General features: G+C 44.7%; 1 protein-coding gene across 1 annotated transcript in view; it reads left to right on the top strand.

Moving 5' to 3' along the window:
* LOC137413550 (uncharacterized) overlaps positions 1 to 25583 on the top strand; it is a 30648-nt gene extending 5065 nt beyond the window's left edge. Inside the window, exons 3-8 of the mRNA XM_078781857.1 lie at positions 2349 to 2781; positions 18898 to 19038; positions 19173 to 19367; positions 23782 to 23858; positions 24644 to 24799; positions 25092 to 25583. Of these exons, the coding sequence (XP_078637983.1) occupies positions 2349 to 2781; positions 18898 to 19038; positions 19173 to 19367; positions 23782 to 23858; positions 24644 to 24799; positions 25092 to 25583 (1494 nt within the window). The remainder of the gene's footprint in view (positions 1 to 2348; positions 2782 to 18897; positions 19039 to 19172; positions 19368 to 23781; positions 23859 to 24643; positions 24800 to 25091) is intronic.
* Positions 25584 to 25955: the final 372 nt, after the last annotated feature.

The following is a 25955-nucleotide window of genomic DNA, read 5'->3' as shown; positions in this document are numbered from 1 at the left end:
GGTGGGGATGTGATGGGCCACCCCGTGCTTGACGGCCCCCGCCGAGAAGGTGGGCCGCGTGAGGGCCGGGAAGCCGGCGAGGAGGCGGGTGAATGCGTCCGCTGCCGGAAGCGTACAGCCCAACGTGGCCGGAACCGAATCGTTCGGCAAGCCGCTTGGCAAGCCGCTCGTTGAGCTGGGCAACGCACAAGCGAGCGAGCTGAACGTCTCGGCCTGGACCAGCCGTCTGCGCTTGACGTCGACCAGGAGCCCATTAGCGCACAGGAAGTCCGCGCCAAGCAGTGCCATGGGCACGTCGGCGGTGACGAACGTCCATCGGAAAACCTGCCCTCCAAACCGCAGAGAGAGGCAGCGTTTTCCGTACATACGGATGGGTGTCCCGTTCGCGGCAAGCAGTGCGGGGCCCCCACCCGCGGCGTGCTTGTCTGACGTGCCGGCGGGAATGACACTCACCTGCGCTCCCGTGTCGCACAGGTAACGGCGCCCGGAGAAGGTGTCCGTTATGAACAGCAGGCTGCTCGAACGGCCGGCGCTCATCGCCACTATTGAGCGCCGGCCCGGGCGTTTCCCGACCCGTTGAAGGAGCACGGCGGATGGCACCGCCGAGCTTCGTGGCCGAACTTGGCGTGGAACCAGCACCAGGTGGTGGAGCTGGAGGAGCGCGGCTGGCTCCGCCAGGCCGGTGGAGTTGGTGGGTTTCCCCGCGGTGGCTGTTTTCGCCGCGGCGGTGGGCGGGGCGTGGCGGCGTTCACGAGGTGCGTATCAGCATGCTGCTGAACATCACAAACATCAGACAGAGCTGATGCTGTTGCAAGCTGATGCTGTGGAACATGCTGCTGAACATCAGCGTCGAGGGCCGTGACGGCCACGCCAACGCTCGCCCGCGTGTCCGAAGCGGCGAAGTACCTGTCCGCCTCGGCTGCCATTGCTCGGGGTTCCGTTAGCTCGGTCCCGGCCAACGCGAGGCGAACCTGCGCTGGAAGTTGGCGCCGGAAAAGCACCCGGAATAGCGAACCGGGGGCTTCGTCGCCCAACAGTGACAGCATTTGGTCCATTCGGACCGACGGGCGCGTCTCACCGAGCTCGGGGAGATCCAGGAGGCGATCGGCCCGTGCGTCGTCCGTGAGGCCGAACGTGGCTAGGAGTAGCCGTTTGAGTGCCTCGTACTTGTGGCCGTCCGGTGGGTGGCGAAGGACGGACACAACTCGAGCGGCCATGCCGGGCCCGAGGGAGGCGACGACATGGCAGTAGCGCAGGTCGTCGTTGGTGAGGCGCCGAAGCTGAAACTGGGCTTCGGCTTGAACGAACCAGACTTCGGCCTGGGCCTCCCAAAATTCGGGAAGTTTAATCGCCATTGCCATGGCGTCGTGTTCGGAAGGATCGCTACGGCAAATCCAACGTCGAGGGTCACCAGTAAAGCGCGGCGTTACGCGCGCTGCTTGTGAGCAAGGAGGAAGCGGACAAGCGGTAACATATAAACGTCTTTATTGTAAGACTACACTGTAACACTGAATTGCTCCGGGCTGGTCGCCCGGTGTATATCATGAGGCCACGCCTACCCCTCGGGCGTGGCCACCGCCCACTTGGTGCGTGGAATGATGTCACCACGCCAGTGGGCTTTTGTGTCCGCCACAATAGCCTATTTTACTCCTGGGGATCCCAGGATTATCCACACAAAATATCTTTGCGATCGGTTCAGCAGTTTTTACGGTACCTTCGAACAGACAGACAGACATTTGGTGAATTATCGTAAGATTATATTTTATTTAATCCATTGCTGCAGACAGCTACATATAACTAAGGTTCTGAGATGACAGGATTATGCGTGTTGAACCTGAAAAGTTTAACTTCCAGCAAAGTGGAAACTCCTTGGTGCAGTTGTGTGAGACAATTGCAGTGAGGAAAATAAAAACAGGTTTTATATGTTTGTGTGTATTACACAAAAGGATCAACTCTGACCCTGAATGCGACATGATGCTGATGTCGGATGTGTAAATTATGCCAACACATCACCTTCAAACTAGGATAGCATCCAAGTGCTATTCAGGTCTTTGAAGACCGATTTTTGGTCACAAATACATGGAATTTGAGTGGCCAATGCAGCTTATGCCCTTATTATGGGCTCATCAGGATAACGTACTGATAAATCATTTATTTGTGACCATGCTTCACAGCTCTTACATATACTGTCAGTCTAAATGTGGTGATCAAGCTGGATATGTTTACCGTTTAGCCTGATAAGTGATCAAATTGGATAAGATGATGACTCACAAAAAATTCCAAACTGAGTAAAGAAAATAACATGTATAACTTTTCTGTGATTAACATAAGCATTGTGTCCTTGGCAGGTCATCGGTGAAATGGAGAGCTTCTTGGAATGGCTCAAGTCCCAAGGCTTGAGAACAGAAACAGCCCAAGCAGTGATCGATAAGCTTGGAATTGAGAATCGGAAGGTTATTCGAGCTTGTACTGAGTCGGATGCATTGCGGACCGAGCTCCTCTCTCTCGCCAAAGAGAAATTGCAATTTGCAATGTATGCTGACTTCTGTAAATTCATGAATTCATTTTCAAAGCCACAAGATGTCCAGATTGCAGGTTCTTCTCTATTGGGAAGTATTTTCGTCAACTTTGAGAATGTTATTCTGGAACTTTCCAGTTTCTGTGAAAAGTTTTTCGGATCCCAAAATGTGCTCAGGGGCAACGTTTCTGGTTTCTCTGGAATCGGGTTCAGTGACGTCAGCAGCTTACGCTCTCAGGATGATGGATCAAGACCCATGTCTGGTATGTGTCTTTTTAATATGACATCGCATATCATCAAATATCTTGATGTTCCACCATTGTTTTTTTTCTTTCTTTTAACTTGTATAATCTCTTTTGGTGCAGCTTTGTATTGTCTAATATGAATGGATTTTTGATGGAGGGTACAAGGTAAATTTGAGCTCACCTTGAACATATTTCCGGGGAGCTTATAGGATGGTGTGTCGTCAACTACTTCTTCTTCTTCTTCACTTGCAATTTCCTCTCCGAAACTGCTGATGGGATTGTGAACAAACTTGGCTAAGATTATGTTTTGTGTGTTCGAACTAAAATTTGTTCACTGTATTAAAAAAATAATTGTGGTTTCAGGGGGCAGCAAAAAATGTAATTTGAGGCACATTTTAAACATTTTTGTCATGTAGCCTTGTTTCTGCAATCAGCATTGGGGGACATATGAAATATGCAACCTTTTTCGTTGACTTCTACAGCCGGGTGTTGGCTTGGAGTTTAGGGTGCCGGCTTGGAATCCAAGGATCCTTGGTTCGCATCCCAGTCGATCGCTGAATTAAAGCAAGGGGGGTTGACTCAGCCTGTCATCCTTCCGAGGTCATCAAATTGAGTACCAGTTCACTGGTAATTCACTGTAATTCCCTGTGTTTCGCAAGAGGCGACTAATAGGGTTGGCGGCAGGAAGGGCATCCGGCCATAAAACATTGCTTCAAAAAGGGGACCACGGTGCCCGAAAAAGGCCAACCCCTGCTCTGCGGGGAAAAATGGCCTCTAAAGGTGGTTCTTTCTTTCATTGACTTCTGCTTCATGCCCCAGGATTTAGCGTCACTGGTCAAAATGGAAAGGAAACCCTAAATTTGTTTTTGGGTCATTTGTGGTGGAGCCTGTTGCCATCTTTCAATTTAGCTTTTGGTGTGAAGCATAGGGATTTGCGATGGCATGCCATGTTTTGCTCTTGTAGTTTTAGTACCTCTCTTAACCATGGATGGGCTTAACAATATTATTGTTGTTGTTTTCGCCCTGGATAGTTCATTTGAACAGGCGCACTGCAAGTAGACAGCCAATCAATCTGCCAGGAGTGACCCAGGGATCCCCCACATCTAATATGATGTACCCTCACCTTCTCTTATCCTTGTTTAAACAATGAAATTCATCGTATAATTCTTTATATCTTGTAAATATTTGGTTGAACAATGTGAACGTTAAAAACAAAAAAAATTCATTTGAAAATAAACTCCAACCCACTGGTTGATAAAACAAAAAAATGTTTACATTTTTGTTGTTTTTTCACAACAACTATTTGGTCTTTCTTCAAAAGAAAAGAATTATTTAATTCTGAAATGTTTATTTAAACCTAAATCAAGGTTTGAGTTGTGATTAACTAAATTTCAGCAACTGCAGTTTGGACATCGACCATCTTTGTGCAGTATTGAGTAAAATCTCTTACCTTCTCTTGTCCAACATCTCTTATCCGCCATCTCTGATCTTCTCTTATCCACCATCTGTCATCTTCTCTTATCCACCATCTGTTATCTTCTCTTATCCACCATCTGTTATCGTCTCTTATCCACCATCTCTTATCTTCTCTTATCCACCATCTCTTATCTCCTCTTATCCACCATCTGTTATCTTTTCTTATCCACCATCTGTCATCTTCTCTTATCCACCATCTGTTATCGTCTCTTATCCACCATCTCTTATCTCCTCTTATCCACCATCTCTTATCTTCTCTTGTCCAACAACTCTTATATTCTCTGATCTTTTGTATTTTTTTTTTTGTATACAGAATCGAGGGTCGTGAAAGAGCTAATATTTATCACACAAACAAATCAAACAGACAAACAAAATATATAAAAAGAGGGAGCGGTAGACAAGATTGGGAGAGAAGGGGAAGCACACAAACACAACATTTGAGAGCAGGGACACCGGGAGATGTGTGGGAGGGAGAGGGCTTGGGGGAAGGAGACATGGGAAGGGGGGTGGGAGAGGTATAAAACATATGGACACTGCCAGGACTTCCAGGAAAGAAGTTGGAATTTCAAACAAGGTGGATCTGGGGTGAATTAGTGGGGGTAGAAAAGATCAAGGTTTTGGAAGGGGGAAGATAAGAGATGGTGGCGAACAGCTGTTTTAAAGACCTGGAGGGAGGAGTGGGATTGAAGGAAGTGTGGGAGTTTGTTCCAGAGGCGGGAGAAAAGAGGAATGAAAGAGTGAAGGTGAGCAGAGAGCCAAGATTTCGGCAGTTTAACCATCAGAGGGTTGCTGGCAGATCTTGTGCGACCTGTAGGAATATTTGGGGGACAGAGCACAGAGAGCTGGGTGAGCATGGCCGGAGAGGAGTCGGTAGAAGACAGAAAGACCACCTACCTGCCTGCGGTGAGTGAGTGAAAGGCCCTCAGAGATAGCTTCATCACGGGAGATTCCAATGATTCTGAAAGCTTTGGTTTCAACAGCATGAAGCCGAGCTAGGTGTGAGGCAGGAGCACCAGCCCATAGGGGAGAACAGTATTCAATTGAGCTGTGGATGAAAGCCTTGTATGTGGTGAGGAGCTCAGGTGTGCCTAGGAAGGACTTTGCACGATGGAGGATGCCCAGTTGGCGACTGGCTTTGGAGGCCAGCTTGGAAATGTGGTTTTCCCAAGAAAGATAATTACACAGCTATGTCAAGCCGAGGTGAGCGGGACCACGGTGAGCAGGACCTGGTGGGCCTACTTGAGGAGGATATGGAGGAGCTAATTGCCCACGAAGCTGTTCACCACCATCTATGATCTTCACCCATTCAAGACCTTGATCTTTTCTACCCCAGTTAATTCACCCCAGATCTACCTTTTTCATATTCCGACTTCTCTCCTGAAAGTCCCAATGGTGTCCATTTCTTTAATGGCCCACCACCTCCCCTCCCCTCCCCCCCAACCATCCCCTCTCCCTTCCACAGATCTCCCAATATCCCTGCTCTTCTGTTACTTGTGTGCTTCCCTCTCCCTCCCCACCCCCTCTTGTCTCCCATCTCCCTTTATTATATGTTTTTTGTGTCGTATGTGTTCGCCTTTACATAAGCCTCGACTTTGTATTCAATAAAATAAAATATTGTCCACCCTCTTGGAAATTCTGATCATGTCGCCATCGAAGTTCAGGTTTCTTGTTCTTCACCATCAACTGTTGTTCATCGTGTCCATTGGACTGTCTTTCAATATAGCAAGGCTGACTGGGATGCCCTGCGTTCTTTTCTTGCCGATGTTCACTGGAACTCAATCCTTTGTCACAACCCATCATGAAGCTGCTGAGGAAGTTACTGAGTGGATCCGTGTTGGTATGGACCTCTTTGTCTCTTCTCAGACCTTCCAAGTAAAGCAACACTCTCAGCCATGGTATTGGAGAATGTACACGAGTATGTACACAAACAACTGTACACGAGTATTGGAGAATGCTCAGCGACAGTATACAGCATGTTTGTAATTATATCTCAAATAAACAGCTCGGTTCTCAAGATTTTTGGAGAATTGCTAATAGCGTTTTCAACCGTAATCAATAATCAATTCCTGCCCTCTTCAATTGCAGTGAAGTGCTTACTTCTCCTATTGATAAAGTCAACCTCTTTGCTGAGCATTTTGCTGCAAACTCCACACTTGAAGACCACCGACAAACATTGCCTGTTTGTTCTTCCTGTCTTGACACCAGGCTTTCCACAATCATCAACACACCTAGGAAAGTTGCTAAGATTATTCAAAGGCCTGACATTTGAAAATCTACTGCACCAGACAGAATCTCGACAATTGCTTTGAAGATGTGTTCATTTGAACTGTCTTCTGTTCTCTCAAAACTGTATTGCTTGTGCATGTCAAAGTCTATGTTTCCACTTAGCTGGAAGCAGGCTTCTGTAGTCCCTGTCTTTAAAGGCTCCGGTGAGTAATCAGATCCTTCTAACTGTCGGCCTGTTAGCCTTCTACCTGTTATCAGCAAATGTTTGAATCCTTGATATAACATCTTATGACTCATCTGGAAACCCACAACCTCCTAACTGATGTTCAATATGGCTTTAGACAGTCAAGGTCTACTGGTGATGTTCTACTCTAATCACTGAACATGTGAATGGGGCTTTGGATCATCGTGGAGAAGCCAGGGTTGTTGCTCTCGACATCTCAAAGGCTAAAATCATCTGGCATTTCTGGAAAATTGCTTGATACAATCTCTGACTTCCTTGCAAATTGTCAAATATATGTGGTGCATGAGGGACAGTAATCCCCTTTCCATAATACGACTGTGAGTCCTCAGGGGTCTGTCTGTCTGTGTTGGGTCCAATATTGTTTATGTTATATGTAAATGAGCTGCCTGATTGTATTCCTTCTCAATTAAGCATTTACGCAGATGGCTCAACACTATATACTACCTACTCAGGAACCTTGTCTCCTCCTTCCCGTGACCAGTGGCGTCAAGAGCCAGCACGGTACCTGAGGCAAATAACCTCGGGGCCCCCACCCCACCTTTTTACCCTCTTTGATAACTTTGAGGAACTTTCTTGAATGAAAAACAAAAAACTTAAAAAAAACAAATGGTCACTTTTATTTTGCCGTTTAATCGAAGACATAGGAGATAGCAGGACGTTTGGACCGATAGAATCAATTCGCACCCTCGACTATTGAACACTTTTTCTCCCTAAGATTGGCAAAAAAAAAAATGTGAGAAGATGGTTAATAATTTTTGGACAAAGAGGATACAAACGCATTTCTTTGTAATGCACATTCTGGTAAATAACCTTTTTCTGTAGAGTTTGAAACTGTATCATTAACAGCGGCAAATGTTTTCTTTCTGGCAAGAAAAAGCAAAATTAGCTTCTGGGTTTAAACGTAACGATGAGGAAATGAGGATGAGCCGATGAGGGGTTTTGTTTCACTGTACTGTTTAAAAAAAAATTACAGGAGAAGCTCGGGCCCCAATGCAGTGACCCTCCCCCCGAGACCTCCCCTCGTCACCCATACCCGTGACCATGCAAGTACCACTCTCAATCAGGACCTGGAGAGTGTGAGGAACTGGGGAAAAGACTGGCTTGTTACTCTCAACCAAAAATGACCCACTTGTTATCTGTTTCTAGTTCAAGATCACTTTGTTGTCCGACTGTCTATGGATTTGTCACCCTTGCTGGAGCTCCCTGTCAGCTGCCTGCTTGGATTGGATATCAGCTCAAACCTCAGCTGGGAAAAGTAATCTCCTGTCGAGCTAAAAGCACATCACAGCACCTTGGCAGCTTATTTCGTGCTCGGCGATACCTTTCTCAAGCTGCTATGCTCAATCTATACAAGGCCACTGTAGGTCCTGTCATGGAGTATCGTTGTCAGATTTGGGCTGGTGCTCTGGCCTGTCACCTTTCTCTTCTTGACAGAATCCAGCAGCGTGCTGCCATTCTGGTGGGACAGGAGTTGGCATCATCCCTGGAATCTCTCTCAATTTGCCGCTTTGTTGCTGTAGATATTTCCACAGAATGTGCTCTGAGGGTCTATCAGGTTGTTCCACCTGAGCACTTTCAGTCACTCAACACATCTGGCAGTTTCTTCCCATCCATACACCATATCTGTTCCAAAGAGTAAGACTGTAAGGTATTCTTTTTATTTTTCCCCACAATGCATTACTCTGGAACAGCTTACCTGCATCCTGCTTTCCCCTCTATCTCAAGCTACCTTGATTCAAGAGGAATGTCAATATACTCCTCCTTTCTTTCTAATATCTATAATTTCCTTTGCGTAGGCCCCACCTCGAGAAGCCTGAAACTCTTTGTAGCCGGCGATATGTCATAAATATATATATGGATGTGCATTGAGAGTATGTACCCCATTTGGCACCGCCAAACCATTTGGCACCAAAAGGAAACATGTTTGTAAAAGAGCGAGAACCCTGCTTCCGGAACATTTGACGTCAGGAGTGAGAATCGAATATGCAGCCCCCCAAAAATTGTGAGGAGTGCAGGGTGAAATTGTACTTCAAATAATTATACAGCTATGTCAAGCCAAGGTGATCAGGTCCTGGTGGGCTAACTTGACGAGGATGTGGAGGAGCTAATGGCTCAGGAAGCTGTAAATGAATGTAACATTGTGGGAGAAGGACCAGGAGGGGCAGCAGTGGAGGTGCCGACAGCGATTGAGGACTCAACCCTCCCCTTACCCCCCCACCCCCTCCCCACCACCAGCCCCAAATGGCATGGAATAGTGGGTCGCCGTTGTCAACGCAGTCTGGTAGCGACCAGGTGATGCTGTTGTCAGGGATTTCAGGCAAGTAATATCCTGAGGGGGGCAGCAGTGGTCGATGGTGAACAAACACTGTGTTATTTCTGAGAAAGCTCTTGACGGTTGCTCAGAAAACTGCTGGCCTTCTGGCTTGGGGAACTGTTTTGATAAATATCCCTTGGATCCCTTGGCCGATATTGGACAAACATTCTTTCTCCATGCAACTTAACTTGGCAAAGATCCTTGATGCAGAGGTATGACTGAATCTTATATTGGACTGTCCACTGTTGTGTATATGACAGAAATAGTTTCCCATGAGAAAGAGCTGTTCCTTCATCAAGGCAAAGCTCAGCTTGTTGTTCAGAATTCCTTTGGGGTTGGGTGTGCGCTGGAAAAGTATTGCTGTGGTTTTGAGATTGTACATATTACTTCAATAAATGTTAAAGGTTTGCCCCTCATAGTTAGTTCCAGGAGCAACACGTAGGCCACCTTGTAGTATTAGTTATGTCATAGTATGTGTAAGTATAGGCCATTTCCCCTATTAATATCTGCGTGTGTAAAGACATGAGATTAGATCCCTTTCATTTTGCGCCCACCCTCCAATTCTACCCCTATGGGTGGAATCCATCCCGCGCCCCATTTGGCTGTTCCACATTGAATTAGGGTGCTCCCTAGTCGACTTAACATGAGGTATGCCTCGTAAGGTCGGGGCGGAGTTGAGGGTGGAGCGACAGACGCAATGACGGTAGGAGTTACCAACCAACGAGGGCTTGGGCGGCATGGCATGAGAAGGCGTGGTTAGAGAGATCTGGTGAGTTCGGGAAGGTTCACTGGGCGGGGCTAAAAAGGCCAGGCGAACAGCCCTCAGAAGGACTTGCAGAGGGAAAGGACTTGTTGGAAAAGGCTCGCGTTACAAGGACTTGAGGGGGGCGAGCGGATTGCGAGGACTGATTGAGAGGACTCATTGTCGAAAAGACCCGCAGAGGATTGATTGGACTTGATCATTGGCAAGAGGGCTGGTTGGGAGTGCATTGTGAGCACTTCAATGTAATAGCGCTTCGAGGCTTTGAACGGTATTCGCCTATTACGTACGCGGCCACAGCCAAACCAGCCGATAGCGAATAACCCAGCCACGCGAGTAAACACGGCAATAGCCGCCAGTGAATTGCACCACAGCTGCGCCAGAGCCACCCCCCTACTGTTCGCCCCGTAAATAACCTCTGCGCCCAAACGGCACGTTACGAGCTCCTGCCTGCTGCTGGATCCATCTTCGCGGTACGTGCCGGGGACCAGAGAGAGAGCTGCATGGCAGTCATCCCTGGACGCGCTGGTGACCATCAGCCTGACTTTCATCTGCAATCCCCGTGTGAGTGTGTATGTGTGAGACGGGCCCGTTTGTCCTGGGTATTAAGTAAGACTGTATAAGCTGCCCTGTGTCTCTGCTTTCATCATTGTGAATAGTGTAAATAAACTTGTTCTTCCTTTCCAATTCGATCGCCTTTGTGATTTCGCCATTGAATAAGCATGGTACGAATAAGAACTGCTAGAGTCGGGTTCCACCATCAACTAAACGGCTCGGATCATGTGTACGCTACCGCTCTGCGCATCCACCAACACACGTGGTTCGGGTGAGGCTTAACTCCTCATTTCAGGGCAGCGCTAGTACTTAGGTAATAGCGAATTCGGTCCTACAACCCTATTTAGCGCTGACGGAAAGGATGTCATAGGCCTCGGGTCGCGCCTGGTCAGTCAAAGACAAGAGGATTAATCCCCCCTTGGTAAGGGGAGAAGGCCGGCGTCGGTCCCGCAACAGTATATAAACTTGTTGCTGGCCATAGCTTTTAAGAAATTGTGGATTGCTGTGATGGGATTGATGTTACTGTATCGTTGCAGTGGTGTTACTCGCTTACACGCCAATCTTATTTCTTCCATGCACACACTGTTAATAAATATTTTGTAAACTGTTATTGTCCGGGTTCGACAAGGTGCTTATTCCTGGTGGGGAGTCGCGTGCCTTCGACATTGTTGATTCGTCAACTAGTGGCACAGATGACGATGGAAATGGATGAGGGACAGGCTGGCTGGCTTCAGGCATTACATGCAGGCAGAGGTAAAGGCTGATATGAAGGCTGTCGCCAATGAGGTAGCCGCAACGCTTGAGGCTGTGTGGGGAGAGGTGAGGAAACATGTAGATTGTGTCTGGAACGAGTTTGGGGCAGGTGAGGCGAGAATGATGGAGGAGACAAATGGAATAAAAGAATAGGTAAATGGACTTAAACAAGGAAAAAGGGACTTGTGGAGGTGCAAATAGAACTGTACGAGCAAATCAGAAGAAATACAAGATCTAAGGGCAGCTCAGAAGGGCAAGCAAGAAAGAATGTAAAATGGGACATGATGACCGAACACAGAAGATAAAAGAAATGGGATGAACGATAGAGACAAAATAACAGAAAAGGAAAAAGAATGGAAGACACCAAAGTAATCTTGGAATAAGAACTAAAAGGGGTAAAGTGGAAAATAATAAAGATAGAAAAATCAAATGGATAAAGGCAAAGAAGAATGATTAGAGACCAGTGAGTGGACAAAGAATGTTGAGATCATGGAATATGTAGAAACAATGTGTAAAGATCGGGATAGCGCATGGCAGGTGCAGGTGGAGAGGATATGAGCGATCAAAGTGGACCATGACGAGGTGAGGCTGTGTGAGCTGCAGCAAATTCATGATGTGAAAGGATGTGTGCCGAGCTTGGGTGGAATAAAGAATCCGGGGTTTCTTGGAGTGCCAAGCCTGAGTGCAGTGGAGTGTGTGCCACAAGCGTGCAGAGTGGAGTGCATGAAAGAGCGAGAGTACGGGTCGTGCACCGACTCAGACGGGGGTAACCGTTAGCTTGACTGAGTGGAGGGGTGAGGTTACCGAGTGGGAAATATTTTGAATGCTGGGATGTTCTGGTCCTGTGCACTGTAGATTGAAAAGAACAGGTGTGCAATCGGTACAGGTCCAAGGGAGGTCGCATTTCAAGGCACTTCATGTCACTGTGTTAACAGTCTGTGCCGGGCAAAACACCTGTGTGTAGATGATTGAAAAAATATTTCCCAAGGAATGGTGTGTGGCTCAGCGTGTGTGGCACAAATGGTGCAAATGGCATGAACGGCAAATTCAGCTGCCGGACCTCCACGGGATGGCTCATAGTAAAGTAGTGTGTAAACTGACATGGAGTGAAATTGACGGTGGAGTGGATCGTTTGAATAAATTGTGTGCAAGAGATCGTGAGATGGCCGGTGTGTGTAAGTTGTGTGCGCTGGTCCGTGAGGTGTTTTGGGAATGTACCACGGTGGTGCAAGTGTGGGTGTGGTGAAGGTTACGGGGCTGCGCATGTACAGTCACGTGAAAAAGTAAGTAAACCCCATGTAAAGTTTTGACTTTTTCAACATATTTCAACATGCAGCTATTTCATTTTCATTTCAACAATATTGATAGATGAAGGTGATATCATATAACAAATATCACGAAACATTTCCATTTTGTAGTCCATTGTATAATTAAAATAAACATAAATGCAAATTTCGCATGTAGTCGAGAGACTAAGGGAGATATGAGGCTAGGTTCGTGTAAATCAGTCTAAAAGCACCAAATTTGGCCCAGATGTAGCTCGTGGCATGCTCTAATGATTTAGCGAGAGCGCCCGAGGCGGCGACTCCCGGGGTCACCATGGCGGCCAAATCAAATATGGCCACCACCCGATCAAGGTTTCGGCTATAACTTTTGATCCAGATGAGCTACAAATACAAACGTGGTGTCTATTTTTTGTTTTTTGACCATTAGAAACACGTTGGAATGCTTATCTTTACGATTGGGTGTGTCTGGACCCCTAATTTGCATATTTCCAAGATGGCGACTACCCGAAAATGAGTTTTACCATAACTTGTGACTCTATTGGCAAACTTGGTGTCTATTTTATGCTTTTTGAGCATTAGAAACCCGTTAAATCCAGCTGTTTACAGTAGTGATTGTGTACAAGTCATGAAGATGGACAATGACAATGTATACAACTACTCTTATCTGCCTCACGTAAGTCATCAGAACCACTTTTTTGAGAGGTCATATATTTTCATAATAGTCATTAAAGACGCAATGAAGACGGCATTGCTCTCCCTTTGCTCATAATAATGCATTCGTATCATTTAAATTGATAGGAGACATCCTGAAAATAAGGGTAGACCCTCTCGTTTTACTTCTGTCCACAAATACTATTTCATGTCTCACGTAAGTCATGTGTATTATTTTCATATATATTTAATACGAATGTCACTTCAATTCAATGTATTTTTATGTATTTGAGTCCATCAATAGTTAAAAAATATATCAACAGCTAACGTGAGCTATGCCAGCAAAATGAAACAAATATAATCAGGTATTTTCAGGTTTCTTCATCTCAATTTCACCAAGTAACTTTTCCTATCAGGTCTTGTGAGGAGCCGATCTTGCTGTAACTGGTTATTGGTGCTGACAGATTCGAAGGAGTGATTGCTTGAAAGGGGACCGTTGCAAGGAGCTCAGTGAACAATATGGCCTCTACCTCTGGTAGTACTAGTAGCAGCATCATCAATTGGGACTTATGCTGTCTCTGCCAATTAGATTAGATTTCGTAGTGCAGCGATCAGAACGGAAGTTCAGCTTGATTGCAAAAGATCAATCCCATGAGCAATCAAACAAAATCCTGTAGTCATGTGGTGGAGCAGCTGGACTCTATGAAAGCACTGAAGCCCTCGCACTCCATGCTTGCAGGGCCTGACTGCGCCAGGTTGGTGCAAGAGTTCGAAGCTGTGTATAACAGCAGCTCATCATCGTCAACCTATCATCATGAAGAGGCACATAGCTTGCAGGTCAAGTTCAGGAAAGATGTCAAATCCTTCACCGAGGTTATGGAAACCCCCGGGATATCCCTTTCTATCAGCGAATCACGACCTCATAGCACTCGACACACAAGACGTTATGGAAACAGAAGTGGCTGGATCGCTCGCAAGTGTTCACGAAGTTGGTATGGCCCTACATTCAGCTTACGCAGAGCAGCGACTTGACAAGGTCACCAAGCCCATTTCAGATACGATCCCACGGACAAATACCTTGACGTTTGCCAATCGACCTGACCCAAAAGCCAAACACAAAAAGAAGAATGGTGTTCACAAGCAAAACATGACTCATCACCCAACTATTCCTTTCCCTTCAATCCTGGCCCGATGCAGACATGGCAGAATTCTTCAGGTTTGAAAATCAGAGGGAGCCACCCAGAATTTCCAACCAAGGGCTTTTACGCAGCGGCAAAAAGGCGGACGTTCTTGAATGCGTGAATGCGGCAAAAACCTGCATAGCAGCAGCCAGGGATGCCACTGTAGTTGTGCTCGATGGAGCAGTAATGGTCCAAATGGACCGGCCAATTACTGCAAAAACATTCCAGGACTATGTAAACACCAATACTGCTGGGTTTGTGAGGTCACACATGAGCCGTGAATCTGTCGGGGCGCTTGGACATTGTGTTCGATACGTATCCAGAGGAGAACCTCAAAGCACAAACTCACGAACGCCGAGGAACGGGGTCAACAACTAAAATAGGAGATGGCAGAACTCCTATTCCAAAGTGTAACTGGAACAGCGACTTCCTGAAGAATGACGAGAACCAAAAATAACTATTTGGACTTATCAGCAATGAGCTCACCAAGCATGACATGCAGGGTAAACTTCTCCTTTCTACCAAGAAGGATGTTGTACTCTCCAACAGACCAGAATATGACATATCTGCGCTTCAGCCTTGTAACCATCCTGAAGCAGACACGAGAATGATTCTGCACTTGGCACATGCTGGGGCCAATGGCCATAAAAAGGCATTTGTCCGTACGGTCGACAGCGATGTTGTATTACTTGCAATCCACTTCTTCGACACATTTGGCCTCACAGAGCTCTGGATCGGCTTCACATGCGGAAAGAACTACCGGGACATTCCTGTTCACGAGATCCGCAATGCTCTTGGTCCCCAAAGGTCACTGGCTTTACCTCTCTTCCACTCGCTAACAGGATGCGATACTACATCAGCCTTTCTGGTCCATGGAAAAAGGAGTGCATGGGCAGCTTGGGAGGCAACACCGGATCTCACAGAAACCCTGGTCGCCCTCACCTTGGAGCCTGAACAGATCAACTCAGATGTCCATGTCCAAAGACTGGAGCGTATGGTCGTCATCATGTACAGCAAGAGCTGTGGCTCCAGCCGAGTAGATGAAGCCAGACATCGGCTTTTCTCAAACGGTACCAAGTCCCTCGAGAACCTGCCTCCCACCCAAGCTGCACTGATTCAGCATGTCAAAAGGGCACTGCTGCAGGCCAGCTTCTACTGGAATCGGGCAACCTCTGTCCAGCAAAATATCCCAGAGTTCAGTACGTGGAGCTGGTACTGGGACTCCACGACCAAGACTTGGGAACCTTACTGGACCCATCTTGCAGATGCCAGTAAAGCCTGCGCCGTCCTCCTCACTGTGGCTGCAAAAAGTCATGTAGTGGGCGCTGCAAATACTGTAAAGCTAGAGTCCGTTGCACCTCGATATGTGGATGCGAGGGTGCCTGTACCAACAATGAGGGTCGAGACGACGATATTTGAGTAATCTGGTTGTGTGATTCGGATAAAACAAAAATCCACTCCACCTCAACAGCTACTATTCAAAAACAGTCGCCCTGGTAAATCAAAATGACTGAGAACATATACCTGAGAACTTATACCGCCCCCCCCCCCCCCAATGGACATAATTACTACTCACTTGTACATATATTGATGCACATACTGGTTGTTAACTGTATCAATAGGAATGGGTTCTACTCTTCTATTTGTAGAATTGTTTCAATAAAAATGACATGTAAGATACATAGGTTGATTGTTTCCACCAGTTTAATCTTAACTCGTTCTGACAACTCTACACTCAATCTGGGTGAATATGTACGTTAAATTTATTTTTCGGGATAGCGGCCATATTGGTAATATGCAAATTAGAGTGCTCTAGATATATTCCATCATATCAATCTGAGTATTCCAATGTGTTTGCAATGCTCAAAAAGCATAAAATAGACACCAGGTTTGCCAAAAGTCACAAGTTATGGTAAAACTCATTTTCGGGTAGTCACCATCTTGGAAATATGCAAATTATGGGTCCAGACATACCCAATCGTAAAGATAAGCATTCCAACGCGTTTTAATGGTCAAAAAACATAAAATAGACACCACGTTTGTATTTGTAGCTCATCTGGATCAAAAGTTATAGCCGAAACCTTGATCGGGTGGTGGCCATATTGGATTTGGCCGCCATGGTGACCCCTGGGGTCGCCGGCTCAGGCGCTCTCACTAAATCATTAGAGCATGCCCTGAGCTACATCTGGCCAAAATTTGGTGCTTTTAGACTGATTTGCACGAAAATATCCCTCAGGCCCTCGACTAATGTGGAAAAATTAAGTACACCCTTGGCTCTAATAGGGGGTATTTCCCCCTTTAGCAGAAACAACTTCAGTAGGTGTTTCTTATAACTGTCTACCAGTCTCTGACATCGACTGGGAGAAATTTTTGCCCACTCCTCCATGCAGAATTCTTTCAGCTATGCGATGTTTGAGGGGTTTCTTCCATGCACAGCTCGTTTCAAATCCCCCCACAACATCTCGATGGGATTTAGATCCAGGCTTTGACTTGGCCATTCCATAACCCTCCATTTCTTTTTTCTTTTCAGCCATTCCTTGGTGGATTTACTGGTATGTTTAGGGTCATTGTCATGTTGCGAGGTCCACCTTCGGTTGAGCTTCAACTTTCCGATAGATGGCCTCACATTATCCTCAAGCACCCTCTGGTACAATGAAGAATTCATAGTGGATTCTATGATAGTGAGCTGCCCAGGTCCTGATGCAGCAAAGCTGCCCCTAACCATAATATTTCCACTATCATGCTTTACAGTTGGTATCGGGTTCTTGTGGTCAAATTCTGTCTTTGGTTTTGGCCAAACATATCTTCTGGTACTGTGGCCAAATAGCTCTTCCTTTGATTCATCTGTCCAGAGCACATTGTTCCAGGATTGCTGGTCTTTGCCTAGGTGTACATTGGCAAACTTTAGTCTTGCCCTGATGTTCTTTCTGGACAGCAAAGGTTTCCTCCTGGCACACCTCCCATGTAGATCAAATTTGTGCAGCCTCTTTCTAATGGTAGACTCGTGCATTTTGACATCAACAGTGGGAAGAGCTAACTGTAGGTCCCGTGATGACATTCTGGGGTTCATTGAGACTTCTTTCAGCATCTTGCAGTCTGCTCTCAGGCTGAACTTGCTGGGGTGGCCTGGCCTGAACAAGTTGGCAGTTGTTTGGAATCTTCTCCACTTGTAGATGATCTTCCGTACAGTGGAATGATTGATTTCAAATTGCTTGGAGATCTTTTTAAATCCCTTCCCAGATGTGTAGGCATCTATAACCTTCTTTCTGAAGGCCTCAGAGAGATTTTTTGATCTAGGCATGGTGACGCCGCACACTTCAACAACAAAGAGCAGACGAAACTAAATGTCTGAAGTTTAAATAAGACAGGTTCCTCCAAGATCCTCTCTAACGATGTTCTCATCATTTGCACCTGAGCTGGTGCATCTGATTCTAATTTTAGGTATTTGAAGTAGTTATAAATGTAGGGGTGTACTTACTTTTTCCACATGCGAATTTTGCATTTATATATATTTAAATTATACAATGGACTACAAAATGTAAATGTTTCATGATATTTGTTTTATTATATCACCTTTATCTATCAATATTGTTGAAATGAAGCTCAAATAGCTGTACATTGAAATATGTTGAAAAAGTCAAAACTTTACATGGGGTGTACTTACTTTTTCACATGACTGTATGTGTGTGATGTCTGTGGGGGTTCCGCACATGAGCAGTGGATGTGGAGAACATGGAGGAAATCTGCCGAATGTCAGTGCGAAAATTTTAATTAATTGGCAGGTTACGGAAGTACCGCCAAACTTTTCCACAGAGGGGGGGCTTACTTAGGACAGAATATTTAGTGCAGTAGCGGCTTAAAAGCTGGAACACCAGAATAATCGCTGCTGTTTGAATGCACTTTGCACCCAAGGAGAAGATGCCTACCTGTTCATTCCATGGAAGGATTGCCTGCCGAGATCAATTGTGTTGCCAGTTTTGGCGGTCTCACTCGGCGTCAGTTGTTACTTGACATCTCATCAGGCCGCGAAGCTATCCACAGCATGGCGACCTGCAGGTCCAGAGGTCAGGGAGAGTCCGGGAAGCCCAAATCGTGATGCACCACGAACTCCGCGTCTGCAACAAAAAAGAAAAGTCAGTGTCGAAGGATCTACCAGGGTTCAAAGTGGGTCTAGGTTTGACACCCCAAAATAGATATATGCTTTATTCACTGAAACTACACACACAATTTCAATGAAACATTACTACAACCTTTACCACCCGTGCTGTAACAAAGTTTGTTCATTGCATTAAAAAAAAAATCAGGATCAAAGATAATCTATAGGGGGTGGGGGGAGGTGGCGATGGAGGTTGCCCCCCCCAAAATAGGTTTTTTTGGTTGTTCTTTGTTTAAGGTATTATGGTGATGTGAGTATGATTGTACATGCTGCCCTGTCTTCTGGCATCCATTGAAATTGGTTAAAAATTCCATGATACGGTTTAAAATACCATATCATGGGTTTTCAGTGAAGTATTCAGTAGTCAGTGTGGTACACTGCTTTATTTTACCAGGCGAGTGCCCAGGGGTATTGCCCCAATGTTTATATTTAAACTGAAGTCTACATTCCATGACGTAAGATGTTCTATGAACTCTCAAGATGGTTCTCAATCCCATTTCCCTGCAAAAGACTGATGTTGATTTGTACACAGGTGATCTTTATCCTGTAAATGTGGAAGGCAGACAACACAACAACAATTCATTTGTCACAGAAGATTCAAAATGTGCTTCTGCAAAGGAAGGTTCAGATGATATTCACATGACAAAAGGAAGTGCTTCCTGTTCAGCAACTGGTGAGTGGAAATGTAAAAAATTTACATACAATGTTTTGTGTTGAGAAAATATAAAATTTTCAGAAAAGTGTCAAATATTTTGAATTTTGATTTTGACAAAAAAAAAGAAAATGTTGTGGTCTTTGTTTCTGCAGAACAATCCAGAAGTGATATGGGACAAATAAAGTCCAGACACAGCTTGACAGTGAAGAAGAATTCTTTTTTGAAGAAACAATCACAAAAGGAAGACTCACTTACTATAAAAAACAAGTCTGGGCCTCGCAACACCAAGATTAATGTTAAATTAAACAAACACAAAAAGGTTGTAGAAAGGCGATTACGTTATAAGTGTAATGTGTGCAGAATGGATTTTGCTTCAACGAGTAACATCAAAATACACATGAGGATCCACACTGGAAAAGGCCTGCACAAGTGCTCTGTCTGTGATAAAGGTTTTTCTTGTAACAGCCATTTCAAAGGACATATGAGGATCCATACAGGAGAGCGACCCCACAAATGCTCGATATGTGATAAAGGTTTCTCTCATAGCAGCAGTTTGAAATCACATATGAGGATCCATACAGGAGAGCGACCCCACAAATGCTCGATATGTGATAAAGGTTTCTCTCATAGCAGCAGTTTGAAATCACATATGAGGATCCATACAGGAGAGCGACCTCACAAATGCTCGATATGTGATAAAGGTTTCTCTCAAAAATGCCATTTGAAATCACATATGAGGATCCATACAGGAGAGCACCCGCACAAATGCTCGATATGTGATAAAGGTTTCTCTCAAAGCAGCAGTTTGAAATCGCATATGAGGATCCATACAGGAGAGCAACCGCACAAATGCTCGATATGTGATAAAGGTTTCTCTCATAGCAGCAGTGTGAAAACACATTTGAGGATCCATACAGGAGAGCGACCTTACAAATGCTCGATATGTGATAAAGGTTTCCCTCAAAACAGCAATTTGAAAGAGCACATGATTATCCACACAGGAGAGCATCCTTTCAAATGCTCGATATGTGATAAAGGTTTCTCTCGTAAAGGCCATTTGAAAGTGCATGTGATGATCCATTCCAGAGAGCGACCTTACAAATGCTCGATATGTGATAAAGGTTTCTCTCATAGCAGCAGTGTGAAAACACATTTGAGGATCCATACAGGAGAGCGACCTTACAAATGCTCGATATGTGATAAAGGTTTCTCTCATAGCGGCAGTGTGAAAACACATTTGAGTATCCATACAGGAGAGCGACCTTACAAATGCTCGATATGTGATAAAGGTTTCCCTCGAAACAGCAATTTGAAAGAGCACATGATTATCCACACAGGAGAGCATCCTTTCAAATGCTCGATATGTGATAAAGGTTTCTCTCATAGCAGCACTTTGAAATCACATATGAGGATCCATACAGGAGAGCGACCTTACAAATGCTCGATATGTGATAAAGGTTTCTCTCATAAAGGCCATTTGAAAGTGCATGTGATGAACCATTCCAGAGAGCGACCTTACAAATGCTCGATATGTGATAAAGGTTTCTCTCATAGCGGCAGTGTGAAAACACATTTGAGGATCCATACAGGAGAGCGACCTTACAAATGCTCGATATGTGATAAAGATTTCTCTCATAGCAGCATTTTGAAATCACATATGAGGATCCATACAGGAGAGCATCCTCACAAATGCTCGATATGTGATAAAGATTTCTCTCATAGCAGCAGTTTGAAATCACATATGAGGATCCATACAGGAGAGAGACCTTACAAATGCTCGATATGTGATAAAGATTTCTCTCATAGCAGCAGTTTGAAATCACATATGAGGATCCATACAGGAGAGCAACCTTACAAATGCTTGTTGTGATAAATGTTTCTCTCATAACATCAGCTTGAAAACACATTTTAGGATCCATACGGGAGTGCAACCTTACACATGCTCGATATGTGAAAAAGGTTTCTCCCAAAAAAGCAATTTGAAATCACATATCAGGATCCATACATGAGAGCGACTGCACAAATGCTCTATGTGATAAAGGTTTCTCTTGGAAAGACAATTTGAAAATGCATATGAAGATCTATGCAGGAGAGCTGAAATCTGAAATACCAGGATATAAAAAATGAGGTGAAGAGGATTTGAAAATTGAAGAAACATGAAATTGTACCAGTGATAGTTGGAGCAACAGGGAGCAACAGGGAGCAACAGGGAGCAACAATATATAAATATATATTGTCTTTTTTGCTATTGTTGGGACTGTATTTGTTGCTGTTTCATTTTCCTGTGCGGCATCTCCTATTGACACCTGTTTTTGGAAATTATTTACAAGGTGAGTTAGCTGAACAAGAGTTCATTAGCAACAGTCGGTCTTTGCAAGATTCAGTGATTTAGCAAGAGGCTGCAGTGAGAAACTCATTGTCAAGGATGAAAGCACAAAGAATCTCCCCCGATTGGAAGCTGTTCTTGACAATCGTTGAGAACAAGATGCAATTCATCAATCTCCTCTTTAAACTATTGAGTTATCAGTTGTAAGCCAGCAAGCTCCTGGGAAGTAAAGTCATCCTGACATGTGGAGGTGAGGAGGCCACTCGTACTGTAATGGATCACGAACAACTTCAGACTGTTACGAAGGAATTTATTAGAGTTCGTGTACACGGAGTGATAAGCATCGACGTAAGAAATAACATATGTGTTACCCTTGCAGATCTCTAAAGAAATGGCTCTACAGCGGCTGTATTTATACAAAGCAAATATGCTGGCAGGACCAGTGTTGGATAAATTATAAGCAAAATAATTATTTTACGGTGTTTTCTGAGAAGGAGAGAGAGAGTCGGCGAATTATCGCTGGCACCCTGACCAAATTTCTTTGCTAGGGAAAGTGTAACTCTTATGGAGGCAATGTCAGACCACCTCCTGTAATGGTTGCTACAAAACAACACAATGGTAAATCATTTTGGTGTAGTTTTAATAAAGGTGCTGTAATTATTTCTTTATGAATAAGGGTGATATAGTTAGATATATGGTGCTTTGAAATATATAAAGAAAATGTTTTTACTGAGTTCAATAAGTAGTTTGTACAAATATATTGACGCAAAATGGTTTTTGAGGTAAAGAATATGATACATCTGGCACCAGGTTGTCTGACCCTGTAAGGAAGTTTAGAACTTGTTTACAATTTCCATTGTGTTTGGGAAAATTAATTTTCATCGACACAATGTTCTGCATTTGCAATGCTTGCTTGCCTTTAGATAAACCATTTTGGTTTACCTCTGAAGACGAGGACGTGTGTTTGTTCTTCCCCTCCCACCTATTCAAATCATGAAGGTATATAAGATTGTTCTTTGGGACTGTTAGGCAGAGTGAGCTGGGATGTCGGCCTGGCAACATGCTTGTCTCTCCTATCAGATGTGCACATTATGATAGTATTTTTGCACTGTAAATAGATGATTTTTAATAAACGATCCAATGAATCTTTGAGCCTGATTTTCAGTCTACAGTTTGGTGTCAGAAGTGGGATAGCAATATCCTGGAGGTATGATCCTACAGGTGACACTATTTGGGACTCATGACTAAAGGTATTATTGAAATCGTTAAAAAAAATATTTATTTACAGGGCAGAAATGGGGGTTTGCATCCGTACATCTGGATGGCCAAAAGAGGCTTGAGGTCTCTTTGGTTTGATAGGTAATTGAACATTGGGGTGCAGCCCTAATGACCTATTGAGGCATCTTGCAGGGAAGCGCTATCTAGGTCATGGAACCGCCTAGTGGTCCAAGACTTAGGATTGACAAGAGAGCATTGGTACCATGTTGAAGTTGGCAGGGGTTGAGGCCAGGTGGTCACGACTAAGGTGGGTCGCAGGTTTAGAAGACAGCATGAACATCTTAGAGTCACTGAGCTGGGGTAAGATACTCCATGGGGACAAATAATTGGGAGTTCATCACTTGGCTTAATGTCTAGAAGTAGCCAGGTCCCAAAAAATTAAAGAACAGGATCCTCTGAGACTAGGTAGGTTAGGGTAGTTGGGAACGTAGCAGATAAAAGAAAGAATTTGTAATTTCAAAAAACATGGAACAAATTATGACGCCGAAGGTTGATTGGCTGAAGACCCACAGTAGAGGTTCCATGGGTGGATGGCCTTCTCATATTTTACCTACAGCCTTCAGGTATCCCAAGGAGTGTGTATTGATAGTTGAAATCCTGGAGGTATTTGGTCAAGTAAAAGTAAAACTTCATTTTAATTGTTAAATTGGATGGATTTCGATGAAGCTTGGTAGACAGATTTGGTGTGTAACAAAGATTAATTGATTTGATTTTGCTAAGGATCTGGAGGTGGATTCGAAAATAATTAGTTTTAAAGTGATTCTTCACCATTGAAAGATCAGGGTGACATGATGGTTCTGTTGTGGTTGTATTGTGAGAAGAAACTTGAGTGGGTATGATTTTTCATTGAGATTCGATGTCCATTCAGTCTGCTTGTGGAAAATGGCAGGCTATCGTGGGCCTGTATGCAGAGCGTGTATGGGATAGGTTCTAAAATAACGTGTTTGCGTCTATATATTCATTACGTCTATATATTACAATGAACAGTAAAAATGTTAAAGGCATTAAAAAAAGTTTTAAAACATGTATTTATTTATATCCACTCAGATTTAGCATCAGAATTGCATTAATCTTGTGAAGGAATCATCGAGATCGGATAATGCTTTCAAGAAATATCGTTTATTACACAAGAGCTGTATATTATATTACATATGCAGATTCAAAAAGTTATCGGAATGCCATGATTGAGAAGGATTATATGCTAGGGAACAATGTGCTGGTTGAGATAGAGAAGGCAAGTTATCACTGGCATCCTGAACAATAGACAAGATGCCACTGACTTCAAACAGCAAGATGATTAATAGATGACTGGAGGGGTTTTAAGTTCTGTTCGCATGGGTGAGAAGTCAGAGTAAATTGGATTTTGGTTTGAGTCTGAGTACGAATCCAGTCTGTTGGTGTGTTGCAAAAGGCATGACTCATTTTGCTAACCTTGAAAGGATGACAGGCTGAGTCAACCCACTGGGTGTTATCTCAACGGCATGACCGGGACAAAAAAAATTATTTTTATTGGTTGAAACTGAAATTGTGTACGTAATTTGTGAACGGGGGAAATTTTATGTGACATGATAAGAAATTATGATGTTATTCTTGTAAATTTCTGCACGTTTTGTGGGACTTGAAGGATGACAGGTGGGTTCAATCTAATTGGGGTTCGTGATGCCACGCCTAGAAGAGCAGTGATTGGTCCAGGATTTGATTGACACAAGGACTGGTTAGATGGGACTATGGGATTGGTGAAGCAGGCACGGATGAAGTCAGAGCTGCGTAGAAAAGAATTGGGGTGGCGGACATCTCCCTTCTCGCCCTTATCGTTTTGGAACTGGTGGTGAACTGTCGTGTGCCGACATTTTCTCCTATATCTTGGGCCCGGACTTTGTTGGTGAACGGTCGCTGGAAAGGTCTCTCTCAGCATCGACATTTTATCTCTCAGCATCGACATTTTATCTCTCAGCATCGACATTTTATCTCTCAGCATCGACATTTTATCTCTCAGCATCGACATTTTATCTCTCTCAGTGTCAACATCTTTTGGGTCCGGACTTTGTTGGTGTACGGTCGCTATTGCTCTTGCGCAAGGAAGCTTCATCGCAAACTGTCATGTTCCGACATCTTGCTAGTGGTTATGAGGAAGCGGACCTGCGGACGGAGAGCTGCAGTTTCCATGCAGAGATTGTGAGGGCAAGCATGGCTGGAGGAGCGAGCAGTGTAGTGAAACGTAGGAACTCTAAGTCATGTCATAACCCAGGTGTAGTAACATTTCTTGCCCACTGAAGTGCTCTTATAAATATCCTTCCACTGAAAGCGATGGGCAGACCTGTGACCATTACGTGCTTACTTAGGATGGTGAGGAAATCATATTTGCAAGAGGCTTGCTTAATTGTACCGGATATTATATATACTTCTGATGCCTATTAGTGTACATGAATGATGGCTATTATGTGTTCTTCCTTAAATGCTGTTTGAGATGAACAAGCTTCTGCAACTACCTAGTTTCAGTGGGAATCCTCAAGCTGATGACGTCGCGAGCCAGCTTACACATTGGTTATGTTTGCTCGAAAGTTACATGGAGACATATTCTGACATCACGGATGCGCAGAAACTTTCTGTTCCCAACTGTCAAGTGACTAACACCATCCACGACTACATCTCTCATTGTCCCACATATGCGACATCGGTGCCGGCACTTCGGAGTATCTACATCAAGCCTCGAAGCATGGTCTATACCCGATACAAGCTTGCTACTCGGAGGCAAGACCCCTCGGAATCGTTTGAGCAATTCCTTCAAGAACTACGTCGGCTGGGAAAGGAATGTGCACATAAGGTTCGAACTCATGAACAAATGTGTGACGATCTTATGCGGGACTCCTTTGTGTCCGGGCTTCATGCACCTTCGATCCGTCAACGTTTGCTTGAGAAACCCACCCTGACCCTACAAGAGGCGTATGATCAGGCGTGAGTACTACAGTTGGCACAGGCTCAATCAGAGTCGTATGGACGACCTTATGTAACTGTCGGACTCACTGGGGAGAAACGTCCGGAGATTTCCTCTACCATGGAGCATGAGGTTGCTGATACCCCTATGGCGCCGAGACAGCCAGAAGTCCTCGGAGCCAAAGGTACGAGTCTGGCAGTGACCGCCTCTCTCAGAGGCAATACTAAGTGCTATTTTTGTTGTAATCGGAGACACCCTCGAGCCACATGTCCAGAACGGGACGCGACGTGCCACACGCATGCCAGGAAAGGTCATTTGCGAAGGTTTGCAGTGCCTCGAGAGGGCAGCGTTCGACTCTGGCTGGGATCACCGTGACGCGCGAGGCCTGACCAGAGC

This window comes from Myxine glutinosa, chromosome 1, assembly GCF_964187855.1.
Source record: "Myxine glutinosa chromosome 1, kmMyxGlut1.1, whole genome shotgun sequence".
In the NCBI taxonomy this organism is placed as follows: domain Eukaryota; kingdom Metazoa; phylum Chordata; class Myxini; order Myxiniformes; family Myxinidae; genus Myxine; species Myxine glutinosa.
This window is presented reverse-complemented; position numbering and strand designations above follow the sequence as displayed.